The following is a 23546-nucleotide window of genomic DNA, read 5'->3' on the forward strand; positions in this document are numbered from 1 at the left end:
TAAGGAGTTATGTAAGTTTTATGGCTTTAGATTGCCTTGTGTGCTGTTAAGAAATATTATAATGTGTTACAATCTGGGGGCTTGAGGGACAAAGTAATTGTACATGGATTCTGTTTTATTTATCTAAATGTTCTTTGGCTGAAAGTTCAAAGTTAAGATATCAGCAAGGGGACTTCTTCTGAGAATTATGTTATGGGTCCTTCCACTGTAACTTTACCTTGTCCTCTTTCTTTGCATCTTTGTTCTCAGAATTAAAAATAAAAAATTTAAAAATAAGTCTTAACAATTCAGAGGACAGTGGGGACGACCAGCCTGGTGGATACTTCATTTGGATAGGACAGTGGGCTATAAAGGTGCTGATTTGATGGCTATTTATGGCTGCAGAGATGGTGTGAATGGGATCAGGAATAAACAACACAGTCCACACAGCTGCAAGTATGAAAGTCAAACGGTCTTTATTAGTTTACCATTTTATTTGGGATAGGTAGCAGCACTACATGGAAAGCTTTATGGGTGGAGAAAAAGAAATTTGTTGGCTGGAAATATAATATTTCAGCATCAGTTCTATTTAGTGCCTCTTATTAGCACCGTTCATGCTAGCTAGACTTTCCAATGACAGGTCAGAGTAGAAGGAAGATGGACTCAGAGGAAAAATCCTTTCCTTGCAAAATTTCCAATGTAAAGACCAAAAATTAATTTTTTGGTTCACACCCGGCAGTGCTCAGGGGTTCCTCCTGGCTCTACACTCAGACATCGCTCCTCGCAAGCTTGGTGACAATATAGGATGCCTGGATTCGAACCACTGACCTTCTACAAGCAAGGCAAATGCCCTACCTCCATGCCACCTCTCCGCTCCCAAAAATTTATTCTTGTATCTTATCACAATGCATGCTTTGGAATTATGCTTTTGGGAGCCTGACTTAAGAAACATAAACTTTATAGGTAGCACATAGATTTTTTCCATTTTATCATCTCTACCTTTGGCTGTTATGGCACCATAATTTCTTGATAGTTTATTTCAGCTGTGTTAGGTGTCTGATGCCAAATAGATTCATTCCAACTTGAATCACTTTCTACATAGTCAGATTTAAGTGCTCTAGAGCTCCTCCCAGCAGAAACCTCTCTACCACCCTCGATTCCACCGAAATAATATAAAAAGCACATTTCAAGTTGGTTACCTCCTATGGGCACAGCCACTCACACAGCAAGAGTGCTGGTTAGTGATACCATTTAAATAGCATAACCCATTTAAATGAGTCATTGATCTAAACTGGCAAAAACAATAAGGATGTTTCTAGACATTTCAAGTGATTGATTTCTCTGAGAAAAGGATACATTAAAATATATTTTCACATATAAATTTTTTTTATCCACAACCAAAAATACTTCTTTAGGTAGAATTAAATGTGACAGAGGTTTTATTAGTATTATTACTGTTTTCTTTGGCTCCATGTATAATATTTGTAAAATGACAGTAACAAAAAAAGAACAAAAGAAAAATTGTAAAAGACAAATATTTTGTACAAAAATACAAAAGTTTTAAAAGCTCTTTAAGTATATTTAATATTATTACTAAGAATTGGCTTATATATCTGTGTGTCTCATATTCTTCCTACATTTGGGATTTTAGAAATGTAAGGTACTGTTTACACAGTGTATATTTTTAAGTTCCTTCAATTGCTCAACAACCAGTGAGTCTTTTTCTGATCAGAGCATTTTATATTTTGGAAGATAATATTTTTATAATTATGTAGTTACTGGCTGAAAGAAATCTTGCAATTCAGTTCATGTGCATACTGAAAATCAATGCATCATCATGTTGAGAGACATTTTAGTTCCCAAGTCCTTGAATAATGGTGGATGGTAAAGAACATATCTGACAATTTTTTCAGTAATTGGCTTCCAGTGCTTTTATCTCCCCCTCCCAATCTGGTGAAAACATAATGCAATCAGAAAGAAGCATCCTTTGTCCTGGTGAACTGTCCAGAAATTTGTTCATGATATTCCCACAGTCCATTATAAGGCAGACGATAGCACTAAAAGAGAAGAAAAAGGCTGGGCATTAGTTCTTTTATTTAGAAAATAATGTTAATGTACATCTCAACTATTTAATTTTTTCAAAGATGTTTGTGTTTTTTTTACTTCTTTGTTTTAGGGGACACATCTAATAGTGCTCAGGGATTATTCCTGGCTTTTTGCTCAAGGATTACTCATAGGGGATATAAAGTGTGATATTCAGTGTCAAGAGATGGAACTGGAAACAGCCATGTGCAAGACAAGAGCCTTAATTCTTAAATTATCTCTTTAGCCTTGTGTAAGTTTTTATTTAAACTAAAAGGTAAGCTTCATGTAAAATTTAAAACATTTTTTTTGGTATTTGGACCATACCCAAAGCTGCTCAGAGCTTACACTTGGCTCTGAACTCAAAGCTTACTTCTAGTGAGGCTCGGAGGACCATACTGAGGTGTTGGGAATTGAATCTGGGTCAGTAGCATACAAGGCAAGTGCCCTGGTCATGATACTATTTCTTGAGTCCTAGTAAGTTTCATTTTGAAGGAGTCTACTCTGGGAAAGACCCACCTCAATTTAAGCTCAAATGGCAAAACAAGACAAGTGACAAACCTGGATTACTTGCAATCTGTTATTTAGATATTTATGACCAGCCCCTGCAACTGACTAGACTGCGAGTTCCTTATGTGTTTCAAGACCTCTCTAGCACTTGACCAGTGTCTGAAATACCAAAGGTATTCCATAAAACTACCAAAAATAATGACAAAAATATATTTGAGAAATATATTTGATAAATATATAAAATATATTTACCACCAATGTTTAAAATAAAGGCTCTGAAATTCAAATCACTTTACATAATTTCACTTAAACAGTTTATGGATGAAATGATAGTACAGAGGGGAGCGTGCTGCTTGCATGTGGCTGACTAAAGTTCAATCCTCAGTATTCCATATGGTTCCTTAACCACTACAGGATCCCACATAATCCCCCAACCACCAACAAAAGTGATTCCTGATGGGACTAGAGTGGTAACATAGAGGGTAGGGGATTTGCCTTGTATGCAGCAATCCTAGGTTTGATCCTTGGCATCCTATATGGACCCTTCAGCCTGTCAGGAATAATTCCTAAGTGCAGTCAGTGGGATACTGGGAATTGAACCCACGCTCACTCTAGGTTGGCTGTGTGCAAGCCAAATGCCCTATCACTGTGCTATTGCTCCGGCCTGTGGGATTCATTCTGATACTTGGCAATGCCTGAGGACTGATGATCAGGCTATTCACTGAACCCAGGCCAACCATGTGTAAGGCAAGCATTTTACACACTGTCCTTTTTCTCTAGAGCTCTCTAACTATAATTTTATAATACTTTAAATCACCCCCCCCAAATTAGTCCCTTATTTCAGGGTTTCTCAACTGATACCATATGGCTTCATTGCTGATCCCTGCCCTTCAATATTTTCAGGGGTCACAGAATTTCTTAAATGTGGGTGGCTACAACATGAGAAGTAGGGTCCAATTGTTAGGACAGAGTGGACCACAGGAAGATCAGAAGGGTGCAATGGTCAGAAAAATGTTAAAAACTGTCATACCCACTTATTAGCATTATTCTGCATTTTCTCTTTCCTCCACCATAAACTTTAAAGTCTGGTTCTAATGAAGAGAACTAACTAGATGCATTCTGAAGAATGTCATATAATAAGTATCGTTTGAACTAAAATAAGATCCCCAAAATTATCTTTGATTTACAAGCTTATTATCCTTCTGTTGTATATGTTACAAAAATGTTCTAATAATCACACAATATGTATGATTATTTTTTTTGCCCCGCCCCTTTCTTTTTTTTTATGTATGATTATTTTATATATAATATGGACCATATATAATATACATAAAATATACATACAAAATTTAATTACTGGCTACCTGCATTGTTTGCATCATAAATGCTATTAAAAGACGTGAAATCAGGGAATACATTAAGAAACAATCAATGGGGGCCAGGGAGATTGTTTAGCATTTAGGGGTTCTAAGGTCCAAGTTAGAACCCCAGCATTACAAACACCTTCCACCTACAGCACTGCTAGGTGTAGCCCAGAGGCCCCCAAGTACTACTAGATGTGGCTTTGGTGCTTCTTGGCATTGTAGGGTCTGAGCAGCTTTTCATCTGCCAGCCTTAGTACCAAACCAAATAACTCTATTGAATGAATATGCTAGGAAGGCTCCTTGGTCATCCCCTGTTCTACTGAGGAGACACCCCCCCCAATAATCTTAGGAATAAATAAACTACAAAAAATAAACAACTAATAATATTCTATAATGACTGTCTTGGCCAGTTTAACAGTATCACAACTGCTCACATTTATTAATGTACTTAAATCCTGACAATCCATGAATTAGAATTTTATTATTACTCTCCTGAGGTTAATAGTGGGCCCAGCTAAAATACGAAGAAACTGGATCTGGAATCCTGCTGCAAGGCCTGCATTGTGAGACCTCTCACATGTTGAAAGCTCTGTGGCTCCATGTTCAAAGTTACAGCTCGCCACTTACCTGTCTCCCTATCTTTTTCACAAATGAATTTATTGACATCTTCACACTGGAAATCATTCCATTGCCCAGCACTAATCAGTCCAGCACAGTCTTCTCCAGGCCCGTGGCCATGACCCCAGTTATCTGGCTGTCCTGTTTTCCAGTTTCTTTAAACGAAAAGTACAATGAGAGTTACTTGTATAGTCCTTCAATTTTCTTTACCAAAGATCAGCAGAGAATGCAAAGAAAGCAAAACAAGACTGCAGCATGTCAACTTGTCTTGGAATGAAAATGCATGGGTTAAAAAGCTAGTTGCTAACATTCAGAATAAACAGCAGCTGTTTCACAGAGCAGTGTAGAATGTACAATGGAACATTTTCTTGCACTTGTACTTTACTACAGAGAAACCAACTCAGAGAGCTGTCACTATCTAACCTTTAGATGGACAACTAACTTACTTACTTTCTTTCTTTCTTTCTTTCTTTCTTTCTTTCTTTCTTTCTTTCTTTCTTTCTTTCTTTCTTTCTTTCTTTCTTTCTTTCTTTCTTTCTTTCTTTCTTTCTTTCTTTCTTTCTTTCTTTCTTTCCTCTTCTCTCTCTCTCCTCTCTTCTCTCTCTCTCTCTCTCTCTCTCTTTCTTTCTTTCTTTCTTTCTTTCTTTCTTTCTTTCTTTCTTTCTTTCTTTCTTTCTTTCTCTCTCTCTTTCTTTCTTTCTTCACTCCTTCCTTCCTTTCTTCCTTTTTTATTTTTAATATGAAGTGCTTCACGAATTTGCATGTTATCCTTGCACAGGGGCAATGCTAATCTTCTCTGTATTGTTCCAATTTTAGTATATGTGCTGCCAAAGCGAGTACAAAATGGACAACTTTCAAGTGTGTAGTGGAACGCCAAAATTATCTCTCTTTCCCTCACTACCTTTGATTTCCAGGGAGATACTTGTCCATTTCAACAACCTGTCTCTTGTCATGTCAGGTCAAGAGAGTGAGAGATACCTGATAAACATTAATAAGAACCTAAGGTTCTTTGTTTTTGCTATCTGTACTAAGTACTTTGTTTTTGCTATCTGGCTTAGTAGTAGAGAGTTGGTTGCTTTATAAATAGTGATTTTATTATACTGAAAATGACTCAGACATTTAACTGCTTTTTACTGGGATCAAGATTCTTAAAAACAAGTTTTCTTTAGGATGAGTTCACTTGGGGCTTGTTAACTTGGATACTGCTGCTCAAACAGCTCTCTGCCAGGGTTCACTATTCTGACTCTGTTTCCATGCAGTAAATGAGACATGTTTCCAAGATTCCAAACTTGAAAGCTCAATTTTCTCTAAGGAGTAGGTCTTACAACACAGGAGCCTAAGAGAATAAGCTTCCTTTCAGTGGAGGGGCTGAAAAAACATCTGAGTAGGAGTCACTTCCACGCAAATGTTGACTCATCATCTCATCAGCCATAGGATGTCCCAGGGTCACTCAAGGACAGAGTCCATATTGCTCTTCATCTTGTGATGATAAGAACAGCGCAACACTAGAGTTTCACTAGCAACACTAGTGAAAAAAGACGACTGATGTGTACAGACAAAGAGCAGGGAAACAGGGTAGAACAGATTCTTCTACACCAGGATTTATTTTCTGATTTTTTTAAATGAGTGAAAGTGATCTCACTTACATAAAATCTAGTGATAATTTAGATGTGATCCTCAACTTCTCAGAGTATAAATAGGACGCTACTTAGGAGAATCAGAAATAGTCATTTGTTTACTTATTCATGCAACATGTGTCCAGAGAACACTTACTTGGTGCCATGGATAATTCTAGACAACACAGCCCACCTAAGTCTCAATCTCATGAGTTCCTTACATTACTAAGAAGGAAATGAATGAAAAATCTTAGGCTGTCAGAGTGATGGCATAGAGAGATAAGTTGGGGGATATATTTCTTTTATGTATATTTCTGTTCCCTTTGCAGGAACTTTTATCAATGATAAGCAGTGTGACTTTGATGTATACAGCTTGTTTTTGACAGTAACAAGAGAGGGGCTGAGTTCAATTCAGAATCCGACATTCTTGAATGTTTAATAACAAAACATGTGATATTCCATTCTGTCCATTGAGACATTGTGTAGATCTAACTTCTGAGGAAGACCTGCTTAATATTTTCCCCTGTTGTTTTAAGGTAAGTAGAAAGATGAGACTTGCAGTTAAACAGCAAGGGTAAATAAAGATTACCACCTTTCTTACTACCATTTACCACCATTCTCCATAATTTTTTGTAGGTCATTGGACATCTTCACATGAAGTGTTCAATTTCTGGGAAGAGAAGCAGAATGCTCTGTGGCCATGAGCAAAGTGACTGAGTTGGAGCAGTGGTGGTAAATGAGTGGTGGGGTAGCCCAAAGTCAGGCTTCAGAAGCAATTTGTCTTTTAGTCTGAGCATCCAAAGTCTCAAAGAATTTCTTTGGAAAAGCTAAAAACTCCATGGAATTTAGGATTTGTACCACTGCTTTTTACCATGCATGCTTGTACTAAAAAGGGACAAAACACAGCAAATAAACTATATTTTTAAGAGAAAAATTTAAGCCTAAATAGCATTTTAACTTCATTCACAGGTAGAGTGTGGCAAAAATAGCAGAAGCTTGGGTATAGAACCCTTAAATTCCATATTGAAACACACATATGTCACAGAAGTATTGGAGAGAAACACATGTTTGCACTTGGACTGCATGTTATGGGTACTCCAGGGACCCTGGGAAGAATTTGACTCACTGTTTTTGTGATCTGGAAACACACAAGCACACCAGTTAGTGGGGTGAACTTCCCACAGGATTTGCTCTAATGGAGACAGAGAACAAATGCTCAGGCTGGGGAATGACCCTCTCTAGCCTTACAATTTGGTCTTTCTCATCCATCACAAAATGGGATGAGGATTCACAGCCAAGAAACTTCTGCTAGTAAGAGCTTGGCCTCAAGACAGGAAAAACTTAGTAGAGAGGTGTTTCCTCCCTGTAGAATTTTCTCCTCTGCAAAGTCTGCATAGTGAAGCTTTCTCCCTAATGGCCTATGTCAGTGTCACTTTGAGAAATATGAATCATGTATCAGAGTAAGTTACTACTGCTTTAGAAGATACTGAACATTCCCTTCAGGTTTCTACCATTCTATGGGTCTATGCTGTATAGATATAATATGTATCATTACGTGGAGTAGTCTGAAAGGATAGAAAGGAAGTTCATATTTTACCTTTGCAACATAGAGATTAAAAACTGTTATTTATAAATTGGCAGCATATTTTCACAAAACGGGCGCCCAGTGCAGAGGCTCAGGACTAGACAAGAGGAGACAGCTTTCTAAATTTTCCTTTCTGTTACCTGTTTTTAATTTTGTTTTGTCAGAGAACATATACATTATCTCAGTTCTTTTACATTGAAACTTTTAAATTTTGTTTTAGAGCCCCATTCAGCAGTGCTCAAGAATTACTACTGGGGGCTGGAGAGATAGCATGGAGGTAAGGCGTTTGCCTTTCATGCAAGAGGTCATCGGTTCGAATCCCAGCGTCCCATATGGTCCCCCGTGCCTGCCAGGAGCAATTTCTGAGCATGGAGCCAGGAGTAACCCTGAGCACTGCCGGGTGTGACCCAAAAACCACAAAAAAAAAAAAAAAAAAAAAAAAAAAAAAAAAGAATTACTACTGGATCTGCTCAGATCACTTCTGATGCTCAGGATGGTGAATATTGAACCCAGGTCGCGTGCATGGAAGGCACTTAGTTCCCTACCTGGTATATTCTCCGGTTCTCTAAATTGAAATGTTTTAGGCTAGCTTCCTTAATTTTGGTAAACGAATGGTATGTATTTTAAAAGAATATGTATTTGTAGTGTTTGGTTAAAATGTCCCATGAACATCAAAGAAACCAAGTTAGTTGGTAAGTTTTATCTTCATGTTTGATCAATTTATGAGGGGAGAATGTTGAAGTACTTTTTTGAAGTACTGCTCTTCATTGTATCTTAGGCGTGGTATGTCAGTCTTCTTGGATTGTGTCATAGTTCTAGAAATCAAATCTTTAAAATATATTAAAATAAGATCACCTCTTTTATTGTTCCTACAATGCATGGAAGAAAAGATTTTTTAGGGACAGCACGGGGCTCTAAGATAATTCATTAAAAGGGGCCGGGCAGTGGCGCTAGAGGTAAGGTGCCTGCCTTGCCTGCACTAGCCTTGGACGGACCACAGTTCGATCCCCCGGTGTCCCATATGGTTCCCCAAGCCAGGAGCAACTTCTGAGCGCATAGCCAGGAGTAACCCCTGAGCGTTACCGGGTGTGGCCCAAAAACAAACAAAAAAAAACAATAAAAGTTATCATGCCAATGTGTGCCATGCATCTCAAGAACATGTTATTGGGCTGGTGCTGCTTAAAAAGGCAGTTTTCACAGGTTTGGGGTGAAATGAGAAAAATAAAAATGTATATGCTCCCCTTCTCTGTGGTTATTATTATAGACCTTAAGACACACAGGACTTAAAGGACTTACACATCAGATTTCAAACTTTTAGGAGGTGGTTAACATACAATCACCTTTATTCAGGTTACTCTTGACTTTCCTATGTGTAGGAAAGTCATAAACTTGTGGTTCAATCACGCTCTGGTCAAAAGCCCTCTCAGGACTTGGACCCATTATTTACAGTGGTATTCAGAAGGAAACTCCTCAGCCTTCAGAAGAAACATGGTTAGAGCTGATACTGGTCACATAAAACAACCTTTGGCGGGTCCGGAGAGATAGCACAGCGGTGTTTGCCTTGCAAGCTGCCAATCCAGGACCAAAGGTGGTTGGTTCGAATCCTGGTGTCCCATATGGTCCCCCGTGCCTGCCAGGAGCTATTTCTGAGCAGACAGCCAGGAGTAACCCCTGAGCACCGCCGGGTGTGACCCAAAAAAACAAACAAACAAACAAACAAACAAACAAAACACCTTTGGCCAAGAAATGTCAATGAACTGCTAGCCCCAAATCTTTCCAAATCTCAAGGCTAGAAGGCTAGAAGCCTTCAGGAACTGATTAAGCAGGAACAAAAGCCTTGATGAGAATGAATGGATACCACCCTAGCAAAGGACTCTTATTTGTATCCAAGATAGGAAAGTTTAAAAAAGGCATGTCCATTCTTAAATTATCTGCATGCCAATTTAGGACATATAATTCCTTTTTTTTTCTTTTTTTTTACTTGGAACACTTCTCCTAGGAGTTGCTCAGACAGTTCAACTTGGGGTGCATAATTAATTTTATTCAGCAATCACTATTCCTCTTATATTTCCTAATTAAAATATTTTGTTCCACTGTTTGCATTCTCTTGAAATTCCTTTTTGCTATAATTGACAATGAACCCAGGGAACTAAATGGAGGTCAGAACTAACTTATGCAAACAGTATAACTTCACCTCAGACCGAGAACCAGAACACCCTGAAAATTCAATGGTAGTGACACCCTGAGGAGATCAAGTGGGTTTCAAATACAGCTGGATGATTGCCATAATGAGGGTGTTGGGACTTGAATGCCCAATTGTGCAGGGGCTTCTACAGAATTTTACAAGTCCTGATCTCCCTAGGTACTTCACTAGAAAGTCATGGCAGGCCAACCCAAGTATGGCTACCATTCTCTCTGTGTGGCTACCTCTGCCTGCTCTGTGGCTCCCCCAACACCCCACCAGCATCAAAGTAAGTCTGAATGTGCAGGAAGTCATCTTGGCTTCCTTAGCCTTCATAGTAGCATTTAAAGGAAACTCTTTGATTATAAGATAGTCACTCTGTGGTTTTATACATGTTATTTTTTCCTCCAACAGAAATGAAAAAAGTTCTTTTTGTGAAAAGGAAAATTCAACTCCAGAAACAGATCAATCCTTAACCACAATTCCCTACATAAAAATATGTAAGTGGGGGCCGGGCGGTGGCGCTAAAGGTAAGGTGTCTGCCTTGCCAGCGCTGCCTTGGACGGACCGCGGTTCGATCCCCTGGTGTCCCATATGGTCCCCCAAGCCAGGAGCAACTTCTGAGCGCATAGCCAGGAGTAACCCCTGAGCGTTACCGGGTGTGGCCCAAAAAAAAAAAAAAAAAGAAAAGAAAAAAAATTATGTAAGTGGTACCAGGATCCTCAGTTAGAGAAGTGTCTAGATTGCTAAGGAAGAAATGGTAGAAAGAGAAAAAGAAGTGAAAAACAACAGTGAGATTGTGTCCACCAAGTTGGAAGTTTCTAAGCACTCACTTAAACTCTGGAGATGTTCCATCCAGCCATTTCCATTCATTTTCATGTTCAGAGTCTGTGAGGCCGATCCAGTGACTATCTTGTCCATTGATTTGCCTTTTTATCCATTGCTGAAAAATCAGTATGAGTGAGTTACTATCTTTCATAGAAGATGCCTAAGGTTGACACTTTTCTACTTGTAAATGTACAAATGATATTTCAGTGACTCTTCCTTCTCTGATGCTTTCAGCCAACTCAAAGAAATTCACCAGGTTTCGCCTCTTATACCACTCCTCCTTCCCTAATTTCTAGAAACAGGAATTAGCTATTATGGCTTTATCTAGTCCTTCTCTGTCCAAAGAGTCACTTTTGAGTGTTGGATGGTAGCCAGGGATCAAAACCAGGCCTCTATGCAACTAGGATAATGTATGGTTAAATTGGGATTACTCTGAGTCTCCTGAGCTTTAGAATATTCAGACCTGTTAAATTCAATCCAATCGGTTATTATAAACAGCATCTGTTTTCAGGATTGAGTCTATGGAAAAAAATGGAGAAAGGAAGAAGACCCTGCATCTAAAAGCACTTGTAAGTGCTGCAGTGACCTTACATTGGGTAGGGTGTTAGCATTGTACATGGCCCTCCAAGTTCAATCCCTGGGACCCCACTTGGTCCCCCAAACCCACAGGAGTGATCATTGAGCACAGAACCAGGACTAAGCCCTGAGCACTGTTTTGTAAAAAGGAAAATTCAACCCCAGAAATAGATCAGTTCTTAACCACAATTCTCTGCATGAAATATGTTGGTACCAGTTAAGTGGTACATAAGTGGTGTGCCTTTGGCAAAAAAGAATATTTGTAGGGGCTGGAACAGAATACAGAGGGTAGGCATTTGCCTTGCATGCAGCAATTCTAGTTTCAATCTCAGGCACCCATATGGTCCTCCAAGCTCTGAGCACAGAGTCAGAAGAAAACTCTGATCATTGCCAAGATATGGCCCCAAACCAGGAAAAACCATCTGTATCTTTCACAAGATAGAAGGTCTGGATCTTAGTTTTAGTTTCTACCCTGCATTTATTTGTTGAATAAACAATTTAACCTTGCAGCTTCTCTCTAAAACAAGGGTAACAATACCATAAAATGCTAGGGTGTTTTGATCTTTAAAGGTGCAATAAATGCTCACCATTATTATCACATTGGATCTTTCCCAATCATTTTCCAGATCTTTTTTTTTTTTCACTCAGGGGTTACTCCTGGCAGGCTTGGGGGACCATATGGGATTCTGGGATTCAAGCCACTGTCCTTCTGCATGCAAGGCAAACTCCTTACTCCTATGCTCTCTCTCCAGCCCAGATCTTGTAGAGAACAGAAGTCTGGTACTTTGTACCCCATACGCTACTAGAGCAATATCTCCTTGCTTCTCATTTGTCTTTCCAACTCTCATTAGCTCCTGGGGGAGCCATACAGACCCAGACATAAGCATTATCTTCTAGATGAAATCAGGACCACATAATTCCCATGTCAGGAATACTTCTAGCTACTGGATAAAGCCCAAATCTCCAAATGCAGCCTTTGTTATTATGACTGTGAATTCTTGATATCTTTGAATCTTCAGCAAGCATGCAATTTCCGGATGTAAACTATCCTTAAATTATAGTTTTTTTTACCAACTGTGCCAAAACATACCTGCTCCTCTCTTGTGTTTATGAAGACGAGATGTGAAGATTTGTCTTCACAGAAAAGTTTTGCATCATCAAAAATGTCTCTCTCCACCGAAAAGTAGTAACATTTGTCTGTGAAATTCTTCCAGTGGGGTGGGCAGCCTAAAGATACAAAGGTTAAAACTTTTTTTTAAAAAAGGTAGACAGCAGGAGTACATAGTAGTCAAAGTTACACAATCTAGAAATGATATGTGCTTGGATCTTTGGTCTTCTGAGCCTGGATTAGTCTTTACAATAACAGAAACAACACAATTGCAAAGGGCAGCACAGGCACAGATTTTCAAACACAGTCTGGAATTAAATTGAGCTATATACCATACCACCAGATATGAGAACTCAGAACCCAAGATGGCTTTACGGAGAGATATCTCTTTATTATAGAGAAAAGTCATACTAAACAAGTCATTTGGTTTGGATCAAAGGAAAGAAAAAAAATGAGAAGACCGATTATCAAAGGACTCAAAGGTGCCTGAACATTTCAAAATAAAATGAACTTGGGGCTGCACTTGGTGGACTGGGATGTGGGCTTTGCATGTGGACTTTTGGGTTTGATCCCTAACATCATATGGTGGTCTAAGTACTGGTAAAGAGAGAGCCCTGAGCACCAAGCCAAGAGGAGCACCTGAGTATAGCTGAATGTTGCTCAAAAGGTCTCTACCCCCTCCCCACCACCACATTCCCCACAAAAGTCCAGTGAATTTTGGCATCAGTAATAAAAAGTTCCACTGCATGTCACCTGAGGGGCCTGTAGCCCAGGTGGAAGGGTAGGGAATGAGGGATGGCCAATCTTGGAAAAATTTTGGGATGAATTTGTCCCTAAGGCTTAATTTAGTTAAATAAGCCAGGGCTGGAAACCTGGAGACATCAATGAGAGGCACTGAGATGAATGACAGGGCCAGGTGCTATGTGCAGGGCCTACCCATAATTCTTCTGAACAAGGGGGGGCATGGGCTATACATAGGATGCATTCTGGGGCTGACCCAACCCTAATACACCCCTCTTCACCCCTCCCCTGTTCCGCCCCATCCTCAGACCAAGTGATGGCTCAGACTTACCATTGGCTTCAGGTGCTGTGGTTGGCTCATTCTGCAGGGCCAAGGGTACTGCTGCTCCTGATGGGCCTGGTGGGCCTGGGGGGCCCTTGGGACCTGGCATTCCTGGCACCCCAGGCAAGCCTGGTAGCCCTCTTGGTCCAGGCACACCAGGTTCCCCCACAGTCCCTTGCAGTCCCTGGAAGCCAGGAGGGCCTTGTGGGCCTGGAAGTCCATCCTTGCCTGGTGGGCCTGCAGGGCCTGGGTCCCCACTCGGTCCCTGAGGACCAGGTTTCCCCGGGGATCCTCGGGAGCCTTTGGGGCCCTGTAGACCTTTTGAGCCTTTGCCTCCGCGCTCTCCAGGTGGGCCAATGGGCCCGATTGGACCCCTCTCACCAGCGGGGCCTGGTGGTCCTGGCTCCCCTTTCTCGCCTTTTTGTCCCTTATTGCCAGTGGGACCAGGGGGTCCCTGCTGTCCTCTGTCACCTTTGGGACCCCTGGGACCAGGAGGACCTAGTAGTAACAACAAAACGGAAATGACAATTAACAGAGCTTTCACTGCAAAGAGAGTAAATAAATTATGTTAGCAAATCCTGCAGATGTGCAGAAATAAGTAGGAGTGCACAATGGTCTGCCACACTGCGATTGACAGAATTCCTAATGCAAAGTCTTATTTGATAAGCTGGCCCTTTCAGCACCAATATATAGAATATAGAGAAAAGACAACCAATTCTTTAGTGACGTGGTGTCTGTGGGAAGGTGGCCATCCCCTTAGTAATATAGTAGTAGTGGATAACTTTTCACATTTAGCCAAGATCTGGAAACAACTGAGTGTCCAGGAACAGATGACTGAATAAAGAAACTGTAGTACCCACATTCATCTGTTAAGAAAAAAATGAAATCATAGAATTGGCTGCTATGTGGAGAGATCTGGAGAGTAACATACTGATTGAGGTCAGAAGGAGGAGAATAGACAGAATGATCTTCCTCATATGTGAGATATAAAGAAACACAGGAAAAAATAAGCATAGGAGGGGAATTGCAAATGGCCAAAGGCAGTAGAGCTTATGAATCAGTCTACAGAACTATAGGAGGGGGCATCTGAGTGGAGGATACTATACTCTGGTGGAGGGTGGGGTGATGAAACACTCTGCACAAAATCTATCATCAACAGTACTATAATCATGGTGCTATAATAAAGGCTGGAGAGATGGTACAGTGGGTAGGGTGCTTGCCTTACACATGGCTAACCAGGGTTCAATCATTGGCATCCTATAATAGTAACTTGTCCACTTCCAAAAACAAAATTAAAAGTGGTTATATGGGAAGGGATGGCAAAGGCAGAAAATATCTGCTCATCCCTTCAAATCCCCCCTTGCCCAAAGTTCACGTTCTTTGTGAGTCTTACACCACTCATTTGGAATAATGAATACTAAAGATAATCGAAACAGGAGAATGAAATAGGGGATAATGGAATAGGAGAATTCTATTCCCGTTAAGGGGACTGGGGAAAAGGACATGGAGAGGGCAATACCAGTGAAGGGAAGCTCTCAAATAGGGAGTGAACACTGGTAAAAGAATTGGTGTTGAAACATCATTGCCTGAAACCCAATCATGAATAACTTTGTAATTTCACAGTGGCTAAATAAAAACAAACAAAAAACTCAGGGGCCGGAGCAATAGTGCAGCAGACACTTGCCTTGCATGTAGCTGGCCCAGGTTTTATCCCTGCTATCCCATATGGTTTCCTGAGCCTGCCAGGAGTAATTCCTGGGCACAGAGGTAGGAGTAACCTCTGAGCACTATTGGGTTGACCCCAAGATAAAAAAAAAGAAAATCAATGTGAAGAAATTAAAACAAAAACCCAACATAGAGAATCACTCCTGATTTTTATGGGATTTTTTTGCTAGCTATTTCTACATCCACCTCAGGATCTGTATGATTCATTTTGGAGTTATTTCTATATCCAGCACTGCAGAGGACAGGTGGGAGAAAAGATGCTAAGCTTGTTTGAGGTTATCTAGCAGCTCAGGACAGTAAGATCTTGAAGAAAAAAGACACAGGCTGCCACAAATCTCAGAATGGCACTGGAATGGGAATTTAGTTTCTTATGCTGATGTCAAAGAGGTCAATGTCTCTCATTCTGTTCTCAATTAGTTAGCTTACCAGAACCTCTATTTCTGAACTATCACTACATGAATGAATAAAAGAGACTCTTTTTCTTCTCTCTACAGAAGCAAGACATCTTTAAGGCAGGAAGTGTTGGGGACATGAAGAGGTTTTCCACCTGTTTTCTTGTGGGGGGGGGAGGGAAACTTTTCCATTTTTTTTCTGGAAAGGTCTATAAGAATCCCCAACCCACTGCCTAAGACTGACCTTATCATCTTTGTAGTTTCCTCTCATTCCACCCCCCACCACACTGTGACAATCCTAGTGTGTATGTTCTTGTCTTCCCACTTATTCCTCTCTGTCATTTTTGCATATCATTACATATCTGCTCAGCTGCACTTCTTCTAGATGGCTCTATTCATTCTACTGTGCATCTCTCTCACATTTTTCCTAACACACAACTATGGTTTCCACTTGCTCTTGGATACTCAACCCCTACTTGTTTATCTGGTATCAAGTCATACGTGACCTGGTCTCACCCATGTTTATTCTATCATACCTTGCACTTCTGCACATTTCTTTACTTAGAATCCCCTCTTTCCACATACATCTGGAATATCCCCATTCCCTTAGCATGTAATCCTCCAAAGTCACTCCAGATGGAAGTTTTTCCTTCCTCTAATCTTTTAGTCCTTGTTTGTTCTTTGGGGACCCTTCTTCATCTGGTTCTGAGTCATTATTTACTGAGTTTATCAGATCAATGTGTATCATAAGTCAACAAACAGAGTGCACTACTGTTAACAATTTTGGGCCCAGGATATAATAAAAGAGAGGGTTTACTAGAAAAAAGTGAACTGTGTTGTGTCCTTTCCCTTCTTCTGTGAGTACCTCTCTAACTCAGTCTGTGCATCAGGTTAGCATTGGTGAACACTGTGATCAGGGGAGAAGTCTTTCCTGGCTTATTTAATATCCAATGGTCTCATCTACAAGCTGAGTTACTTCTCCATAACTTGATTTGGCTCATTAAATTTTAGTAAAGATAGTGGATGTTTAATAAAATCTCTTAAAAAAAAGTTAGAACTCAAGCATGAGACCACACGTTAGATATCACTTTCTGAGTACAATCCTGGTGATACCGCTGTTTGGGAGGTCTTCACTATGGAAGCTCACTCTCCAGCATTCTACAACCTGATGTGTACAAGCACCAAGACTAAAAAGTGTGTGGCTTCCAATGACTACTGCAACTGAGTATTGCAACCTATGTGTGGTCTCTAGTAATAACATCAATAGTAATAAAAGGGAAATTAAAAAAATAATTTCGTTTTTTAGTGTGGCTGTCAGTGTCATAGTAATATTGCTTTATGGAGTCACGTGGGATGATATGTTCAGTTATTTCCCTCTTGGCTGTAAGTGATTCCTGATTGTTTCCATTCACTATGGCTCATTTTTAAGAATAACAGCAAAGTGGATTTCATAGCACAAAATAACACAGCCATGGTGCTGGAACAGTGGTGCAGTGGTAAGGCGTTTGCTTTGCACAAGGCTGACCTAGGATGGATGGACTGCAGTTCGATCCTCTACATCCCATATGGTCCCCAAGCCAGGAGTGATTTCTGAGTGCATAGCCAGGAGTAAACCCTGAGCATCACTGAGTGTGGCCCAGAAACCAAAACAAAAAACCAACCCCTAAAAACACAGCCACTCACTAGCTCTTTTAATGGAAGGGAATATCTTAAGAGGATATCTAAGAGTTCTGTCATTGATAAAGTTCTAAAAGCTACTTTCTGGTAATAGCTTGCTTGCCCAGCTAGTTAGCATAAACAATGAGTTTTTTATTTTTTATTTATTTAAGCACCATGATTACATACATGATTATAGTTGAATTTCCATCATAAAAAGAACATTGCCCCATTCACCAGTGCAACCTTCCCACCACCAATTCCCCCCATCTTCCTCCTTCTCCACCCCCTGTCTGTATTCGAGACAGGTATTCTCCTCTCACTTATTAACATTGTTATGATAGTTAGTGTAGTCATCTCTTTAACTACATTCACCACTCTTAGTTGTGAGCTTCACATCTAGAGCCAGTCCTTGCGCCCTCATCTTTGTTGCCTCTGGGCATTATTACAATAATGTCTTTTATTTTTCTTAAAACCCATAGGTGAGTGAGACTATTCTGTGTGTGTGTCTCTCCCTCTGACTTATTTCACTCAGCATAATAGTTTCCATGTCCATCCATGTATAGGAAAATTTCATGACTTCATCTCTCCTGGCGGTTGCATAGTATTCCATTGTGTATTTGCACCACAGGTTTTTAGTCATTCATCTGTTGAAGGACAACTTGGTTATTTCGAGAGTCTGGCTATTGTAAATAGTACAGCAATGAATATAGGTGTGAGAAAGACATTTTTGTATTGTGTATTGTATTGTGTTTTTGTGTTCCTACGGTATAGCTGGATCATATGGGAGCTCAATTTCCAGTCTTTTGAGGAATCTCCATATTGTAAACAATGAATTTTCTGCATATACATCTCTATTTAAATAAAGGAATGAGAACTATTTATGGTTGTAGATAAACTCATGGATAGCACACTATTGTCTATGTCTTCATTTTTAAGCCTCAGCCTTGGGAAAACTATTGCTAAGTGGGGCAGAGGCAGGAAGTCTGGCTGGGCTAAGTAACCCTCTGATGATAGCTAAGTGATCTGATGTCTGTATGTTCCACAAAGCATTCATCCATTCATATAATTTGCTTATTAAAACTTGGATATTTACTAATTCTTTTAATTTTAGGAAAAAGACCATTTTAAAGGTCCACACTAAATTTATAATTTTTTGTTTTTGTTTTTGAGTCACACCCAGTGGCACTCAGGGGTTACTCCTGGCCCTATGCCCAGAAGTTGCTCTTGGCGGGCTCAGGGGACCATATGGGATGCTGGGATTCGAACCACTGTCCTTCTGCATGCAAGGCAAATGCCCTACTCCATGCTATCTCTCTGGCTTCTGAATTTATAAATTTAAGAAAGGCTATGAATGTCAGAAATATATCTTCCTTTAGGACCTCGGGTACCAATATCACATATTACCATCTGGATGAGCCCAAGTGTTATGTATTATTTGAATGTTTTTTGCATGGGTGAGGCACACCCAATGGTGCTCAGGAATTACTCCTGTTGGTGCTTAGGGAACCATATGTAGTACTTGGAGACTGAACTATGATTGGCCACATGCAAGGCAAACATCTTAAAACTGTACTGACTTGACTCTTTCATTGGGTGATTACTGAAGTGCAAAGAAAAAACATATTTTTTAATTTGGAACACACCTAGAAGTGCCCATAGACTATTTTCTCTATGGTTCTTGGGGTTCAGGCAGGTTGGTTGTTGCTCATATTGCTATCTGGAGAGTCTACAATACTGAGTATCAAAGCCAAAACTCCAGCATGCAAAACCATGCACACCTACCCTTTGAACTATCTTCCAAGACTGAAGTGAAAGACAAATATAAACCCAGCTGTAGTGGCCTTAAAACTGAAAACAGTGGTATAAATAACACGGGAATATTTATGAGTCTGAGCAGTAATAACCTGAATTCTGAGTAGAGAATAATGATTACATTACTCATGGAAGTACATGCAATGTCCTACATAAAATTAATTTGAGATTCGATTTCAAAACCAAGTGGGTGGTTATTTGGTTTTATAATGCCAGGATACAATATTGCTGGTAAAGTCATCAGAAACTTGAGAAATGCTCCAATACAATGGAGATAGAACTCTGAGCAGCTTCTGTCTGCATTGCCTGTAAAACCTATCCTCTGTTCTCTAGAATTTGAGTTGAGAAAGAGGCTTGAGAATGCTAGCTCCTTAGCAAGCAGTTGGGCAAGGACAGTTTATACTGCTACGTCACGGCTGCTTTACAGCTTGTGTCCCTACCTGTATTCTGCTTAGGAAATAAATTTTCAATTTGTTTTTTTCAACAAAACTGCTGGTGCTTAATGAGAAGTAGAAAGCCATTTTACTTCTTATTGCCTTTTAAAATCTTCGAGACTCAATTTAATAAATTCTAGTGGTGGGGCCGAAGTGATAGCACAGCGGTAAGGCAAGAAATAGATATCAAATGAATCCAGATAGGAAAGGAAGAAGTCAAGCTCTCATTTTTTGCAGATGACATGATACTACATTTAGAAAACCCTAAAGACTTTACCAAAAAGCTTCTAGAAATAATAGAATCATATATAGCAAAGTGGCAGTCTACAAAATTAACATGCAAAAATCAATGGCCTTTTCATGCACACCCAATGATAGAGAAGAAATGGACATTTTAGAACAATCTCCTTCACATTAGTGCCACACAAACTCAAATATCTTAAAGTCATCTTAAAGAGGTGAAATTAAGGAATTAAGGAGTCACTTTACTAAAGAGGTGAAGGACCTATACAAAGAAAACTACAAAACCCTGCTTCGGGGCCGGAGAGATAGCACAGCGGTAGGGCATTTGCCTTGCATGCAGAAGGACTATAGTTTGTATCTCAGCAATATGGTCCCTCGAGCCTGCTGGGGAAGATTTCTGAGCATAGAGCCAGGAGTAGCCCCTGAGTGCTGCGGGTGGGACCCAAAAAACAAAATAAAAAAAAGACACAAAAAGAAATAAAAACAAAACAAACAAACAAAAAAAAACCCTGCTTCAAGAAATAAAAGAAGACACAAGGAAATGGAGACACATACCCTGCTCATGGATTAGGAAGATTAAAATAATTTTAATGGCAATACACCCCAAAGTATTGTACATATTTAATGCAATTCCCCTAAGGATACCTATGACATTCTTCAAAGAAGTAGATCAAACACTCCTAAAATTCATTTGGAATAATAGACACCCACAAATAGCTAAAGCAACCCTTAGGAAAAGAAATATGGGAGGCATCACTTTCCCCAACTTTGATAAAGGGGCAAAAAATGCAAAATGGAGCAAGAAAAGCCTCTTCACAAGTGGTGTTGGGATAACTGGTCAGTCACATGCAAAAAAAACGAACTCAAACTTTCATCTAACACCATGTACAAAGGTCAAGTGCAAATGGATTAAGGACCTTTATATCAGGCCCGAAACCATAAGGTATACAGAAAAACATGTAGGTAAAACACTCCATGACATTGAGACTAAAGACATCTACAAGGAGAAAATAGCACTCTCCAAACAAGTGAATGCAGAGATAAACAGATGAGACTATATTATGCTGAGAAGCTTCTGCCTAAAGTAAATTGTGACTAGGATACAAAGGCCACCCACAGATTGGGAGAAAATATTCACCCAATACCCATCAGATAAGGGGCTAATATCCAAAATATACAAGGTACTGACAGAATGTAATAAGAAAAATACATCTAACCCATTCAAAAAATGGGGAGAAGAAATGGACATTTCCTCAAAGAAGAAACACAAATGGCCAAAAGACACATAAAAAAATACTCCACATCACTAACCATAAGGAAAATGCAAATCAAAACAACGAGATAACATCTCACATCACAGAGACTGGCACAAATTGCAAAGGACAAGAACAATCAGTGCTGGTGGGGATGTGGAGAGAAAGGAACTCTCATTCACCGCTGGTGGGAATGCTGTCTTATCCAGCCTTTATGGAAATCAATATGAAGATTCCTCAAAAAACTGGAAATTGAGTTCCCATGTAATCCAGCTATACCATTCCTAGGGATATACCCTAGGAACACAAAAACACAATACAAAAATGCCTTCCTCACATCTATATTCTTTGCAGCACTATTTACAATAGCCAGACTCTGGAAACAACCAAGATGCCCTTCAACATATGAATGGCTAAAGAAACTGTGGTACATATACACAATGGAATATTATGCAGCCATCAGGAGAGATGAAGTCTTGAAATGTTCCTATACATGGATGGACATGGAAACTATTATTTTGAGTGAAATAAATGAGAGGGAGAGAGATAGACACAAAATAGTCTCACTCACCTATGGGTTTTAAGAAAAATAAAAGATATTATTGTGATAATACCCAGAGACAAGAGAGATGAAGGCTGGAAGGACCGGCCCACAATATGAAGCTTACCACAAAGAGTGGTTAGTGCAGTTAGAGAAATAACTACACTATCAACTATTATGACAATGATTATGAGTGAGAGAAGTAGAATGCCTGTTTTGAAGATAGACAGGAGTTGGGGAAGGATGGAGATGGAGGTCATTGGTGGTGGGAATATTGCACTGGTGAAGGGAGTGTTCTTTTTATGACTGAAATGCAACTACAAACAAGTTTGTAATCATGGTGCTTAAATAAAGATATTATTTAAAAATTATCAAACACACAAAAAAGACAACTTCTTCATGACACTAACAGAACAATAGGCATAGATGGCTTACTCTTGCCTCATAGTTGTACACAGAGTCACTGCATCATAAATTCAAATGACTTTACAAGTCATGGAAGTGCCTTTACTGATGGTCCTTCTGAAGTGCTCATGGGGGATCTACCATCATGGAAAAAAAAAAGAATTTCCTGGAGGGACCAGAGCAATAGCACAGTGAGTAGAGCATTTGTCAACTCAAATTTGCCAACCCATGTTCAATCCCCAGCATCCCATATGGTACCCCAAATCTGCCAGGAGGAATTTCTGAGTGCAGAGTCAGGATCCTCATTGGATTTAGCTCAAAAATAAAAACAAAACAAAAAAATTTTTGGAGAACACTGGAGTATTTTAAAACTTACTTCTCCAAGCCACTCTGTCCATCCTTTACTCTATATGCAGGAATGAATACTGTTTATACTATAGATAAATGTGTTCGCATAAGTGCATAAGTGCTTGCATAAGTACAATTCTTTGACTGGTCTCCTTTCTTTGGGAGTAATTGGTGAGCATTCCAGAAGACATTGAATAGGCTGAATAGAAAGGGGCTAGCTGGGTTGCCTTGAGAAATTTCAGGTCAATTCACACAGAAAGTGTAGGTAACAAGGCCAAGGATATGTGTGATAGAAGAGAGAGAGAGAGAGAGAGAGAGAGAGAGAGAGAGAGAGAGAGAGAGAGAGAGAGAGAGAGAGAGAGAGAGAGAGAGAGAGAGAAGCTTATGTTAAAAAGAAACAGTGACTGAGAACCCTCATGCTAACAGATTTCTTCCACTTAACATTTTTCCACAGGTCTCTTTTTTTCCATACCTCCTGAGTCTGAACCACTAACCACCTCACTACTCTTGCTTAAACCTTCGAAGACATCTGTGTCATCATTTTCTCCCTCTTCTCATTACAGATCCATCAGCATTGCCCAGACACACATGTTAACCTGACCAACTTTTCTGTTAAATTCTATTCACACAATCCAACACTACCACAGCATATAGATATTCACTGTCCATTTCTTTGGAACTGGGTAGGGAATTTCAGGCTCCTTGGTACCAAACAGGATCAAGAATAATTTGGTTTGGCTGATTACTCATGATCTCTTGAGCTTATAGTACATGACTTGAAGTATGACCTGAAGCCATACAGGGCCCTGTTGCTCTTAAACAAAGAATATGATAAAAGGTGACGGAATGTCACATGATCTAAGTCTTTGACTTGCCTTCTGGCTGTGAGAGAGTGGCATGTAAGGAACTATGGGTTACCCTAAATGCTTAAAGCAGTCTCTCACCAAAAGAAAACAGGAACCTTAATATTATCATCTTGAGAAGATGCATTCAATCAAGAACCTGGGAAAGTGAAGAAATGGAACCTAACCCCTGTCACCATTCCTCAGAGACTGTAGTCAGTTGAGGCTCCAAGCACAGGCCCCAGACTTCCAATCCATAGAAACTATGAGAAAAGAAACAGATGTTTTTTTACTATTAAAGATGTAGGAATTTGTTATGCAATACACAAAATCCACAAATCTATCTCACTGTGTAGAATCCAGTGATTTCTCCATCTTTTG

General features: G+C 39.7%; 1 protein-coding gene and 1 non-coding gene across 2 annotated transcripts in view; both read right to left on the reverse strand.

The window, feature by feature from the left end:
* Positions 1 to 1549: 1549 nt before the first annotated feature.
* Positions 1550 to 23546, reverse strand: part of COLEC12 (collectin subfamily member 12) — a 215886-nt gene continuing 193889 nt past the window's right edge. Inside the window, exons 6-10 of the mRNA XM_049770044.1 lie at positions 13521 to 14009; positions 12431 to 12567; positions 10770 to 10879; positions 4563 to 4708; positions 1550 to 2036 (exon numbers count right to left, since the gene is read on the reverse strand). Coding sequence (XP_049626001.1) covers positions 2017 to 2036; positions 4563 to 4708; positions 10770 to 10879; positions 12431 to 12567; positions 13521 to 14009 — 902 coding nt within the window. The 3' untranslated portion in view covers positions 1550 to 2016. The remainder of the gene's footprint in view (positions 2037 to 4562; positions 4709 to 10769; positions 10880 to 12430; positions 12568 to 13520; positions 14010 to 23546) is intronic.
* Positions 5287 to 5393, reverse strand: LOC126004694 (U6 spliceosomal RNA). The gene has a single exon (XR_007493958.1). It is a non-coding gene; the product is annotated as a U6 spliceosomal RNA (small nuclear RNA).

Source organism: Suncus etruscus, chromosome 3, assembly GCF_024139225.1.
Source record: "Suncus etruscus isolate mSunEtr1 chromosome 3, mSunEtr1.pri.cur, whole genome shotgun sequence".
Taxonomy (NCBI): domain Eukaryota; kingdom Metazoa; phylum Chordata; class Mammalia; order Eulipotyphla; family Soricidae; genus Suncus; species Suncus etruscus.